This window comes from Strigops habroptila, chromosome 4 (assembly GCF_004027225.2).
Source record: "Strigops habroptila isolate Jane chromosome 4, bStrHab1.2.pri, whole genome shotgun sequence".
NCBI classification, from domain to species: Eukaryota; Metazoa; Chordata; class Aves; order Psittaciformes; family Psittacidae; genus Strigops; species Strigops habroptila.
In genome coordinates this window covers 34,210,846-34,225,118 of record NC_046358.1, presented here as the reverse complement: position 1 = coordinate 34,225,118, position 14,273 = coordinate 34,210,846, and the positions used below count along the sequence as shown (strand labels likewise).

Sequence of the window (14,273 nt, the reverse complement as noted above, 5' to 3'; positions counted from 1 at the left end):
GCTCCAGATGGTGATTACCAGAAGTCTTATTGCCCTGGTACTGTGCAGGAGGAAGCCCAAGCAGGTTTTTTTTAAATTATTCCAGAATTCCCAAACTGCTGCTGTTTTGAGCACAAAGACCAGGCTAAACCTGCACCTAACTGCCAGGGAAAGCATCCTCTGCTTTAGATTTGTAGAGTTGTACTAGTTAGAGGAAAAAAATCTTCCTTTCTGAAAACTGATATAAGAGGGGGAAAACAGATTTTTGTATTAATGATTGGAAATCGGTTTTGGTTGCTTTGGGCAAGGCTCAGAATTAAGGAAATGGCCAAAAAACCCCTATGCTTGTTCTTGAAGGTACTGAGCAGAATATGGTGGTGCTGGTGTAGCAGCGCAGGCAGATGCACTTTCATGCCTTAGCTGCCATGCAGGATTGCCACTGACCCAACTGGACTAAGTTTGGTACGGGAGCTGGTTCTTCTGGAGTGCACTTGGGTGTTTCTGCCTGGCGCCCCATTGCATGGCATTGCAGAGCTTTCATGCTCACAGAGTCTGGAGATCTCATAACGCTGTAGTAGTTGTCAAGGCAACCCCCTCAGTGGCCTGGTCTCTTGTTGTCCTTTGAAATAAACATCTAGCAGCCAGGATAAGGGCTACGCTGGTTTTCAGTTTGAAACTTTGATTCCTCCATCTGGACCAGTCAGTGGCTCAGCCTGAGGATAAGCCCTTGGACACGTAGCTATTTCGGTACTGCTGCAAAAAAAAAAAAAGCATAACTCCTCTGCACACATCAATAACACAATACTGGTTTTAGTTTCTAACTCTGATGAATATTGCTGAGGACCAGCCATGTTTCCCTTTCCAGCACACTTACTGTTTAGCAGGTAAGAAATTCCCCTGTTTTTCCAGCTGTAACAACTCTCTTGATCTCACTCGCTTGCAGTGAGACTTAGGAGTCTCTCTCGCTATTGCTCTCACTCTCCGTCAGGTCACAGTGGGAAGTTCCCCAGCATGTATTTCAGAGCTCCCCTTACCCCACCCAACTCCTATAAGGGATATAGCCACCACTGTATGGTGATCATAGCAATTGCTCCAGGACTGTTTGCTCCCACTTTTCTGTTGCGGTTGACGACACATGACAAACCTAATCGCACAAAACCAAACCCAGATTTTCTCAAGAGAAGTTCTGCTTGAAAACAGACTCTCTCTGGCTATGCTGCTCCTGATTGGTGTGTCCCTGCTCATCACGGCTTTTCATTTATAGACTCTTATTCTTTCCCCTCCTTCATTTTTTAAGAACTGCATTTAGTTTCAGCTGCTGAAATAATTCTCCTACATCTGTCTCAGTAGGCATAAAATTAGTCCAGTTAAGCAGCAAACTGCATTTGATTTCTTTGCCATTCTGTATAATCTCTCTTGTTGGGCCATATCTCTGTAATAAATATGACCATCCCTGCTGGTCAAAGCTTTAGTTGTCCAGACAGGGTGTCCAGTAGCATGATGCCGTTATTCCTGGCCTTGATTTGCTGAGAGAAGTTCAGCTTGGCCCAAGATACATAATAGCACTGGTAAGATAGCTCTGTGTCAGACACCAGAGTAATGGATGTTCACAAGGCTGTAAGTAGGCATTTGTAAACAAAAGATCCTCTTATGGGTCATATCCTGAGATATGCTGAGCATTAGTGTGTTAAATGAGAGAAGCAATGCTCAGAAGCCCTCTAATTCAGACTCTCCTACCTCTACTTGTTTTCACTGTGCTGACTCTTAGTTATCATTTATTAGATTCCACAAGCATAACTCTTTCTTTCCATGTACCCCTATTTGTCCCTCCCCTGCCTCTAACCTCTGAACAAAGCAGGGCCAGCAAAGGCTCCCAGATCTGCCACTTCACTGCCCATTTCGTCTTCTCCCTGAACGTTACAAGCATCCCATTCAATCTTAGCGTTCAGACAGCAAGATGAGATTGGGTCTGAGGAGCTGGCAGGTCTGGGGACCTTTGAAAGAAATCCTTATTCCCCCTGCCAAACAAAAATAAAAACTATTCCCAACCTCCAGAACTAGCTGAAATCTGGGCTGGGCGTTCGTGCGGTTAGCTGTTTGCAAGTGGCCATTTTATGATAGGATACAACTGGGCTGTATATTAACCCTTTCCTCACCTGAATGGACAGTGTCAAATGTGTCTGTGCACATACTAAAAAGTGTTCTGGGCTGGCATTGGGGGAATGACAAGTGGGTCTGTCTTTGGGAGAGCTGGAAAGGGTTAAATATTGCACCAACAAATCTCATAGGCTGATTTTACAGGTATTCTGTGTTGGACAGATGGTGTATTTATGCAATAACAATACGAATTAATTCAAAAGAAACCAAGTGTAAAGGTTGACTTTGAGCTTCAAGCTTCTTAGAGAAATTGCTAAAGGTCTTTAAAAAATAAAATTACACTGGAGTATGACTTGGTTTTGAAGGAGATTTTTCGTGCCTTAATTATCAAATTTTTTTAATTACAATTCACATCATGGGCTGGAGTAGAAGATACTCTTTGCATAGGTTTCTATAAAAGAAAAATAGCTTTCTGTGTCAACACGTGGATATATATGTATACTGGTATATTTCTCTATACATACGTGTATATATATGTGTGTATATATATATTTATGTAACAGATATTTATGTAGAATATACTGTACATATACACCCACTCCTGAACTCGTACAGACTGTGTATAAGTATAAAATGGCCACATCTCTTTGCGTGTGTCTGTCCCCGGAAGGGTGGACTGATTGTTTTTGGATGTCTGCAGCTGTTACCTTGAAGGATGCAATTTCATCTTTCATTTATTTTTCCCCATCTAGACTGTATCAGGATAAACTGTAACGCCAGTAAGTTTCCCCTCAAGTTTCATTTTGTTCTCTTTCTATATATATTAAAATAACTTTATTTTATTTGCTGTTTTATAAGCTGTTTGGTTTATTTTATTTTATTTATTTATTTTTTTCTTTAAAAAATTAATCTTCTGAAACGGAAGGGTTGGGTGGGTCATGAAGCTGTGATCGTATGTGAAAATTTCGTGTTAGGTTGCTCCAAGGAGGAGATGAACTGTTATTTCATAGCTTTGCAGAAGAGCACCTGAGGAACGTGATGAGCTGATATTATATTTCACTGGTAACCTATTGTCTTTATGAAAACTTTTAAAGAACCACATAAGAATAACAACAGGTACTGTATGCACTTCTCCATTTCAAAAAGGCATGTCTATTTAAAAAAACAAAACCTACTCAATCTCTCACTTTATTTCAGAATGGTGACAACTTAACCTGATATTTATTCAAAGTCATTTTTATTGGGGTATAGAAGAATGGAAAATTAGATCTTACATTTTGATTATATTATCAGAGTTATGTGAGACCCTTTATAGCATTTACCACTCTTAGGTTTCTATAATAAATTCCAGCTGAACCTTTGGTTCACTGAAGATCCCTTTCAATCTGTAAAAGTAGGGAAGAAGGCTTATAAAATATCTGTGGAAAATAATAGTGAAAGATCATATACAATTCTAGACTGATTGAGCAAACAAAATCCTTTCTGTTCTTCAAAGAGCTGGTAGAAGTCAATGTTGGTCTCAAAGTGAAAAGCACTTCCCAAAGAATGGAGCTGTCTAGCTCGCAAGTGTGCTTTGAGACTTATCTTACATGAAATGAGATTCCTGAATCGGCAGATCCTTTGTGTTAGATTTTATGTGGAAAGATTTATGGAACGCTAAACATCCCTTTGGAAATGCTATAAGGGATTAAAAGGCAAATATAATCCATGTGTTTCCTGCAGGCAGTGGTCTTTTTGCCCACCAGTGAGCCCCATCTAAGCTAGCAGGAAGGTGGAAAGAAGTGTGTTACAGCCCTAAAAGCCAACATAGAACTTGTAAGTAGCAGAGCCGATTGTAGCAGCACTGAGAGAATCCTGTTGTAAAGCAGTTTCTTCACAGCTTTGCCATAGTTTTGGACTAAGAGTAGGTTTGTAGTGTTAAACAGTAGTTGTTTGTTTTTTCCCCGCCATGTACAGTATTTGCAAAAATTAAAAGGGTTCTCTGTGGTTGCAAATAGGGAAAAAAACCAACCCAACTCCACACATAAACAGATAATAGATCAGCTTTCCCTCCTGGTCACTGCCAGCTGATTGACATCCTGCATTGCAGGGAAGTGAAAGCAATTAGTTTCTTGGTCTTGGGAAGTGGTCCGTGGGAGCCTTTAACATGGGACAAGCCAAAGCATTGGCTGATGTATGATTATTTAAGCTCTGAGCCCTGATATGCTGTAGGAGCTTGATCATGAGTTCGCAACATTGAGAACTGCAGCTGCCTTCAGCCCTATTGCCAGGGCTATGTGGGATTAGTCCCATATGACTCAAAGCTCAGTAGCTCTTGTTGAATTCCTTTTGCTCTTCGAAGTTTTAACAAGTATTTCAAGATAGAGTAGGTAATAGGAAAAAGTGTCTTGAATCACTGCTAGCTGAGATTGCCAGTTTTTACTCAGCAGTGCTGAGGACATTTACACATAACCAGGATCTTTTGCTTCCTGAGAGTTCATATGCTCTTGCTGCTTAGCCACCCATAACTCTGTCTAAATGCTTGCACCATAGGTGTTGTTGATGTGTGTCATCTGAGTATCCGTATCAGTTCCTCTGGTACGGAACAGCAATCTGATGTCATTGTCATCATCCTCAACTTCTGGTGACAGCTGGCTGTTAAAGGCTTAGCTGTGGAAGACTATCTTCAGGTGAGAAATCAGCTTTAGCAGCAAGGAGCAATGATCTGGTTTTCATGCAAATGAGAATCTAGATCTAATTGGGAGAAACATAAAAAAAAAATGAAGAAGGAAAGGAATCCTATAATCAGAACACTGGGAAGACTGTCTGAATCCAGTGCTTTTGTTAGTTTCCCCATAAGCATCAAATATCTTGAATCATTTTGCTTCCATGCATTTTTAATAGTTGAGCATGTTACATTTTTAAGTACAGTCTTCCTCTGAAGGTTTCAATTTATTTATTTATTTTAAATCATTTTGAATTTTCCTAATTTATTTTTTATGATACTTTGCTGAAAATGAACAACCCTACTCCAACACCCTATTCTGTTGCTTCCTGTTGCAATGACTCATGTCATCTCTTCTTCTTTCTAGAAGGGAACCTGTTGGGAACTGATTAATGAAAAACTGTATACTCTTGCATGAATAAAATATAGTTAAGTAGTAGCAGACCAAGTATCACTGTAACCATTCTTGCTGACACACTGACATTTACTTGTACAGAGGGAGTTATCCACATACAGATGGGCCTGCCAGGGTCTGTTGAAATGAGCAGAAGTGTTTTAAAGTAACTTGGCAAATGGGATTCCAAATCAGTTGAAGAGTTTCAGGTCAAGCTGTCACCATTGCTAACTGAATAAGAGGGACATGGTGCATGGTTTTAAAGGTAAACAGAGCTGTACTTTTGGCATCTTTTGTAACACGTGTAGGTTAAAGAGCTTACCACAGCGAGCACTGGAGCTCATGCTGTGTGAGAGGAGTGTATTGTCCTGGGTAAACATTTAATTTTCAATATACTTGCTCCTAAGTTTCACTAAAAGAATGGAGGGGTTTTTGATTGCATATCTTTGGGTTGTCATATATCTGATGTAAAATACTGTTTTCCATCACTTCATTTCTTCTTACCCTCTGTCTGTTTCTCATCACTGTCATACCTCACAGTTCTGAAATGGAAGACTGACATAATTTCCTAGAATGGTATTTATTTTAATACTTATCCTTTCCTTTCCCTCTTGAAGATACCTAAACTGATGTTTCTGTGCACTGACAGAGTTTGAATTTAGAGGGATGTAACAGTGCTGTTGCCTAGACATATGTAACTGGGTAGTAATTCTCTTATCCTCTGAATGTAAAATCAGCACAACCAAGATCAGGATCCAAAAATGTGAAGGTGCATTGAATGATTCGTCAACATAATGCAGATATAATGGATAGCACAATTTTGTTGGCTGGGTTTATTTGGAAAATAGGTATAGTCTAAATACCCTTAGAGTTTTGCATACTTGTCTTTTGCTTTTTTAAATAAGATTTCCTAAAGAAGAGTAGCTCTTTGGTCTGTTTCCTGTAAACTGTTTCTTGAAATCCATAGTTCACTTTAAAAAAAGTCAAAGTTGTGTGATAGTTTTATAGTTTGTGTCATAATAAAATAGCTTTGATTTTTTCTTCATTTTTTTTCAGAACTAGTCCTTGGTTTCCTTATTCCTTTTCAGTGACCCCACTTCATATCAGTCTGGATGGGGATCATTTTCAGCATTCTACCCAGTATTAAATGTAGAGGACAGGGCTGTGTGTGCTACAGGTTTACTAGGTTTTGGAAGTGTCTTCACTTCATGTTCTTTGTAGGATACCAGTTGTATTATTTTTCATGGCCTAGTTCTCTATCCTTCTCCCAAACCCTTTATGTGGTGTGTCAACAGTCAGAGTCACATAGTTTGACACTACCTTTATGGGAGGTTTGAGCTTCCAAAAGTAGCTGTCTTTGGGACAGTGAATACTTCTGTCTTATCACTTGTTGCTTCATAATGAGGCTTTTTCTTCTTGCTAAAGCATGCCAGACAAGCTGTTACCTATTTTCATGTTACTTGTGCAGCCTCAGCAAATCCTGATCCTCTTCTCATACCTGTTGCTAAAAGCACAGATGGAAAAGGAGGAAAAATCACAGCCCAACCACTACTAGTTAATCCTGTATCTCTGTGAGGCCCCACTGTTAGTATGTTGTTTCAGATCCAATGAGCTTTAGACTGGTCTTTGGCAATAGAAGAGAGCTAGGATACTAGACAGGTAGTTCTCCCTTCTCAGTTGCCATGCTTACTGTATTTAGTGCCTTAATTCAATGCAACTTTAATGTTCTGTTTTAGTAAGTGCCACTGTAACAACATAAAATACAAACCTATGATGTGTAACTCTCTGGGGGAGATTTAAAGTTTTCCTTTATCATCATAAGGAAATAGGAAGTCGTGCTAACTCTAATCAAAATGTTGTAAAACCAAGTGCACTTATCTGATTCCTAGTGATGTTGCTGTCATTTTGATAAAGGTTTAATAGTACTCTAATATGAAAACATTATTTGGAAAGTGAAGAGGTATGATTAAACACACACGTCATATTTGTGACTCCAGTATCTTCCAATTCCATTTAAACATAATCAGGAAGAAATGAATGCTTGCGCAGCCTGAAAAGTGGCGAGTCATTAGTATGTCATATTGTAGTGGTGAAAGCAAAGCTGGTGTGTGTAGCATCTGTACAGCCTCACTGAGAGGGGTCTCTCCTTTGAGCAGTCTCAGACTCAGGGTGCTGGTCTGGCCTCATGCTGCTGTGCTGCAATGCAGAAGAAAGGAAGGGAGGCAAGCCTGTCTTTGGAAAACTTTTCCTTCTTTCAGGTGTTGAAACAGCAGTCCTCCCAGGTATTTTGTTTGATGGTAAACTAAGAACTGTTAGAGGAGAACATAGCATGTTGGAACCAAGAGTTTGAGAGCAGTAAGGCTACTGCCACTCCATGTTTCCAGGTTCAACCACCGTAAGGTTGAGGGTGTATTCCCGGTAGGCACTTTGCTAAGTGATTACACACTTACTTACAGACCCATGCTCACTCCAGTCTTTGGCAGCACAAACATTTGGGCCCTCTCACCCATGGTGTGACTCCAGTTGCTGCACTTAGACCACCATACATCCTCATGCACACAGAATAGAAAACCCTCACCCAGGAAAGAGTTAGAAATTAATTTAATAAGAAGACAGGACTGACTGTGATGATGAGGCAGAGGTAAGCCTTCTAACTGGCTGTTTACAAATGACCAGTCCTTTATATCCTCTCACCCCTCTTTTCCCCCAAAATAAGATTTTGTTCCTCCCCAAATCACCTAAACTCCTCCATTTTTCTGCCTTTGGTTTTTCCCCTAAACATCCTGTAATAAGTCTGTCTGTTCCCAAGCTGCTTTTCCCCTGCATCACATATGTCCCACCCTAGGCAACAATCCCTTTAGACCAAAGGGTGATCTCAAGAGATGTTCCAGATGACTTAGTGATGAGTTTCATGCTTGGACACTGGGACAAGTGGCTCTGCTGGGACAGTCCTGGGAGAGGCCCAGGCAGAGTGTTCATTTCTCAGGAGTCCTTGATTTGTTCCCACCTGACACTGTGCCCCTGTGCTCCTCTGGGCTTGTGCAGATGGGTCTCTGGTGGGCTGATTGTCCCTGTGATGGGCCTGAGTGTAACCCAAGAAGATAGTGTTTGGGCTCCCCCTCGTCCTGTTGGCTTTCTGAGCTCCTTTGTGGGTTGCAGACGAGCTTTATCACATAACCCAACAAATTCCTCTTCCCTATGGCAGCTGCTACAAAACGAGTTATTCTGTCTCAGACTCACTTGATTCAAGTCCACTCCAAGTTCTCAGCGTGAAAAACCTCTTGACTTAAGCTCTCAACTCTGAGGTTGCTCAATACCCCTACATGCTCCTGAGCGTGCTTTAAAAAGGGAGTGACTAAGTCCACGCAGTTACCAGTTGCAGTGGAGAGGACAAGACCCTTTGGGTCTGGATTCCCTGTGGACATCTTCCATCTAGCAAGAGGCAAAAGCTGAAGCACATATGAGAAGCTATTCTGCTTTGCTGCTCTAGACAATATGTCTCCTGTAGATTAGATTCCGTAATTAGTTGCCAGAACATCCACTTTGTTCTTTTATTCAAAGAAAATTGGCACAAAACTGGAAACTCATGCTCTAGGATCTAGGAGGAAGTAAGTATTTTAGATGTGATTAATTTTGTCTGAGAACAACCCAAAGAGAGCATCTTTAATGAGACTTTGAATAGTTAAAAAGAAAAAGAAAAGGAAACGCTAATCAGCAGAAGCACTGCTTGCTATGTTGGGTGCTACCTTATCAGTAGAGTTAAGGCCAAATAAGTGAACCTTCAGGCTCAGCAGGTACTGGATAGACTGGTAGTGACCAGTAGAGAGGCCCTAGTGATTTGCATTACTGGGTGTAGAACACTGGGTGTAAGAAGCACAAGCTTTCCACAATGTCTTTAATCCTCCTCATCCAGGCAGTGCCACGAAGATGAAAGTTTTGCTGTGCATAATTAATTAATTTCTGCACTTCTAAAATGCAGTTTGCGATATCTGCTTCCCAGAATATTTTAGGGGCCATAAATCTGGGCTACAAATACAAGTCCATGTTCACTAGGCTTCAGCTAGCCCTAGCTCTTCGTTAGCAGCAGTCAGCCTTCATCTGCTAGCTAATACTGTCACATCCTTTGAAAGTCTCTAGTCTGACTCTTGATTTCTAGTGCTCTGGGGGAGATTTCAGCAGGTCTTCTAAGATCATCAGTTTGAAGAGATGGAGCTGTTGAGAGCACAGCTTGGCAGAATATATTCTGCATTATTTTTACCCAGATTGTTGTGGTGAGACCTAACAGGAAAGAAAACTAACCTTGGAAACTCAGCAATCATCTGTCAGGAGTCAGTGACCCACTTTTGGAAAATAGCCATGCCAGTTTACTGGCTATCGTTCCCGCCCCAGCAGCTTTTCTTGACTCCTTGCCGCTTCTTGGAGGGTTGTCTTTGTGCTCTATGTTTTTATATACACAATTTTCAATTCCTTTAGCCACGGACCCCTTCCACAAGATTATAACTAAAATGAGAACTGTTGTGAAGGAGGCAGAGTCAAAACAACCATATCAATCACCCTGTCAGTCACGAAGCTGGATACCCATTATTTAATGTTAGAAATTCTGATTAAATACTGGGATTCTGGATGCTATAACAAAGATCATGAAATATGAAAAGATTGGAATTTTTTTGCCAAGGAGAAAGATGCTGTGCGTAAACCTAGGAAGAAGTTTGTGGGTAGGATACCTTTTGAAATCATGTGATGCTGGGTTTTGTTTTAGTGATACATTGAATTAACTAGTTGCTGCTCAGCAATGTGTTTCTCTTATCCACTGTTGTTACAATACAGGCTTCCTTTCTCATGTCTGTTTGGGGAAAAGAGGATGTCTTGCTTCCTTTCGTCTTGCAGTGTTTGCAGGATCTCAGCCAGTATGCCTGGGGGATAAAAAAAAGGCTTTGATAGAAAAACTTGTACACTTCTCAGTTTGTTATTTTGGCCACTTTCTTTGTATAAATTGATTTGTGTTCCTTTCAGATAAGCTGTCATCACTTGCACTTTCCTCAGTTTACTGGGTTAACTCCTGTAGGCGGCTAAGCACCACACAGCTGCTCACTCATTCTCCCCTAGCCTGTGTATTATCAACACTGTTTTGCTAACAAATCCAAAGCATAGCACCATGAAGTCTGCTATGAAGAAAATTGCCTCCCTCCCAAACCTGTTACACTCAGGAAGTAACTATAGTCTTCAGAGTTTGTGGACATCATGCTACAGGGCTTAAAAAGGCAATGCTTTTGCTGCACTACAGTTAAATAGAGGGCCAAAGGCAAACTGAAACAGTGTCATCTGGTCATTTCTTTTTTCATCTTATAAATTTTTCTTTTTCTACACAAGGCACTGTGTGAGTGGTAATATCAGGGAGCTGTGTAGCAGCACTAAATGTGTTGTTTTCAGCATTAAGTCACGTCAGGCTGTTGACTATCTTAAAATCAAACAATGACTGCATTAGGACTTAGATGGTGGATACTGTTTCTGGAAATGAATAGTGAGAGGATTGATAATGACAGAGAAAAGTTGCCTCTCCACAGCTGGGAGCTTTTTTCCCACGCTTAACAGTCTTCACACCACCCACCTAGTTCAATAGTGACTGCTACTGTCCTTCTGCCACCATGCCCTGTCACATTGCCTGTAATCTGCACTGCAAAGCTGGTTGCTCTGGCAAAAAGCACTGCTCATAAATGAATTCTCTGGGGGAGCAAAGAACTGTAATTGCACAGAGGTGCTTGAACAGTAAGATAGAAGTTCCGTTTAAAAACACCCTTCGGTGCTTCTGTGCTTGAACATTGGCCTTTCTAAAATGAGCTGGGGAAAGGTGAGCTGCAAGTTTGCGGTCTGCCTCTGAAAGAAGCACCTTAGAAATATTTACTGCTTGTGTAGGGACAGAGCGAGTCAGAGAGAACAAGAACCCTTCTCTGAGAGTCCTGCTTGGTTGACCTGGTGCACACTGGTGTATGATGCATATGGCAAACTTGCATTGCTGCTACTTCTCTGGAAACTTGCCCTTAGCAAACCTTTCAGCAGTGATGTCTTCTTTTCTAATTGCTTATCTTACAGTCATCTCAAGAAAAGTTGATTCTTGAGGTTTCAGGGCCAAGGAAACAGTTGTTTACTTCTTGCTTCTCTTGTGCAAAGGGAATAAAATGCATGGGAAGACTTGATTCCACAAGGAACCTGGCCAAGTTGCCACAGATGTGTTTGATCAGTGGTGAAGATTTTATTTTTTATCATCACAAACCATTTTCTAGCTAGTGGAAAATGCAATACGCTGAACATTCTCATTCTGAATATGAAAAGTTAGAAAGCCTGAGAGAAGTTCTGAAGTAATTTTCCCAATTAAACATCTGTTTATGTCACTTCAGTGGTTGCTATATTAAACAGTCATGTGTGTATACTTCATTTTGGAAAAAACAGCTTTTTCCCTCTTGGTAGATTTCACAGTACCCAGGCCTGATCATGAATCAGAGGTCAAATTGCCAGGTAATTTTAATCATCCAAAGATATCTTATTGATTTTGTTCGCTCATGAATTTGAAAAAGAGAATCACCAGCAAGCTTGAAACTAAACAGGGATGATATTATTCTAATTAATTGTTAATATAGGTTCAGGTAAGGGTTTAATTGTGGATTAAGACAGTTAGCAAGCTCACAGGATTTTTATTAGTGTGCTTTCTGTTCCCCTTTTTAGTAGAGGAATCTTATTTAAATTGTCCAGCCCACTGTTTTGAACTGGTAGACAAACGAAAAATGTAGCTGGTATTGGTTTTGACTCACATCAGCATCTTTCAAGTTGCAATCTGTTGCCATCTTCACCAAGCTGTTAGCTTCTTTGGAACTGCCTAGTGAAAAGTGCTCTTACAGCATTGAAACATTTAAACAAAGTTGCAGTCTTCCATCTAGCACGGTGCTTGTCCTGAGTTCTTGGAGTTTAGCTCTTAGCTTCGGGAGGAGGGACAGTATTTGCCAAATCGTTCTGCTGCATGCAAACCCAAAACCTTTCTTAGCTGAGTTGCAAAAAGATGTCATACGTTTGATATTTCATTGTCTCAAACCCCAAGTCCTTTTGCAGCATTGTGAGGAGTTCTAGATGTGTTTGGGTTCCCTCCATTCCAGTTGGCATGTACAGTTGAACATGTGTACCTCTTATAGGGTTTATGATGGCACAGAGTCCAATTTGAATGACGTGGGTTTGCATGTTCTGTGGACAAATGGCAGGCGTAAATGTTGCTAGAATTTCATAATTCTTTCTGAAATAATACAAAAATGCTCTAATTGCAAAGAAGCCCTTTGAAAGAGCTATAGAAGTGTGAGAGGTAGTTTTTTATCTTGTAGGGTTGTAAGGTGAGTTTGCTCAGCAGGATAATGAATGAAGCCTGGAGGTTTTAGTGGCTGATACAGATTAAATGTCCATTGCTGCTAAAATGTAGCCAGTTCTCCTGTGGAAGATGGCATCAAATTTCGTCTGAGAACTCTGATTCAACTTTAATACAAGAAGGGAAGGGAAGAAGCGTATTTGTAGATGACCACTGAGATTTTTGGAGGTTAGTACACAGTTGGTCAAATCACATGCTGGTAGTTACCTTTATAGTGTAACAGTAATTGCATGTGCCCCAATTACATTCTTACCATAGCTTATTCTGCTACATCCTCACTTTATTTCATGAAAATACTGATCATAGCCCTAGAATTGTCAAAGTATTGATGCCACGAGTGTGGGTAATATCACTGCCTCTTTTGTGATGGGCAGAAAATTAGCCTCATTTAGTTCCATGTTTTGTTATACTAGAAAGAATAAAAGTTTGTTGCTTCCAATTTATTGTATTATGATATTTTGCTGCTTAGGATAACTTTAGATTAAGGGAAAGTTGCTTCCTAAATAATCATTGCCATTAAAAGCAGTGCCAATAAAATTGAGCAGTTCTCATTGTAATCAAAGTTTATAATAGTTCTCTCTCTGGTCACACTTTGATTTATTTCAAGCATATTAAAATGCAACAGAGCAGATGGAGCAGCATGAAAACTGTATGAAAATGCAGGATTTTATTTTTTCCTTTAGCATCGTTCTCATGGATGTGATTTTTATGGACGAACTGAAAAGGTTATCCAGACTTCCAGGCTTTTGCCACAAGTGTGTTAAGATATCAAGCTTCCAGCTTGGACGATTCAGTGGTATTTTTTGCATTTTCTCACTGGCTGGGTGACTCCTCCAGTAGCACAGTGGTATTGTACAGGGGATGCTGTATTCTGCAGGGCTGCAGAGGGCGAGCCATTACGAGCCCAACTGCCTGTGCTTAGGCTGTGTCAGCATTCAGTTCAAGCAAACTTCCCTGGCTCTGGTGGTACTCCATGTGCCTGTTACAGAGGGGGCTGAGCACCATCTCGTGGTGCAGCTAGAGATTTACTAGTTTATTTTCAATTCATGTGCTCTGCATCCTAAATATACCTCCAAAGCAATATGATCATTTTGCGTTTGTTGTGTTGTTGTTTTCCCACCTGTGACAGGGTTGGATGTATGTTCAGGGTGCTTTGTGGAAAGCAGTAAAGTGGAAGATTGTGTTCACTGGCAGAACTGTGTGAAATAGGTCTTGCATACAAACAGGTTCTTGATGGTGGTGCTAGGCTACCATATCGGATGCTCTGTATGAAGCAAGTAACTTTTGCAAAGTGCGGAATGTACCATAGCTAATGGAAAAAAGCATCAGTGATATTTGCAAAGCTGATATTCAGTCACTCCTAACTAGTTAGGCATGAATTCAGAAAGGGTTTTCAGTGGTTTAGTACTGAAATGCCTTGATTTCAGGTAAAATTCTTAAAAGCACATTAGCCCAGACTTGGTTGTAAGGGACTGTAGCAGCCATATGTAAACACAGAGGTTGTAAAAAGTGAGGGCAGGACTTGGAAAGCATGATGTTACTTTAAAGTCAAACCCTCAACTGTCAAAGTCAAAGTTACTTTAAAGTCAAACCCTCAACTGAAGCAGCTGGAATCTAAGAATTCTGAGTAGGAGTCATTAAGCAAATAGAGATGCATTCCATTTTAAACAAATATTAGAATTGCATCTGATGTT

General features: G+C 40.5%; 1 protein-coding gene across 39 annotated transcripts in view; it reads left to right on the top strand.

Moving 5' to 3' along the window:
- Nucleotides 1-14,273, top strand: part of NRXN3 (neurexin 3) — a 997,539-nt gene that overhangs the window by 354,468 nt on the left and 628,798 nt on the right. For 34 of the 39 annotated variants that reach the window (XR_003991147.1, XR_003991145.1, XR_003991143.1 and 31 more), the window contains one exon: nucleotides 2,829-2,855. The exons of the other annotated variants lie outside the window; for them this stretch is intronic. Coding sequence is in view for 28 of the 34 variants with exons in the window: in XM_030484282.1 (XP_030340142.1) it covers nucleotides 2,829-2,855 (27 nt within the window). In the remaining 6 variants the exon portion in view is untranslated. The remainder of the gene's footprint in view (nucleotides 1-2,828; nucleotides 2,856-14,273) is intronic. 39 annotated transcript variants of the gene reach the window in all.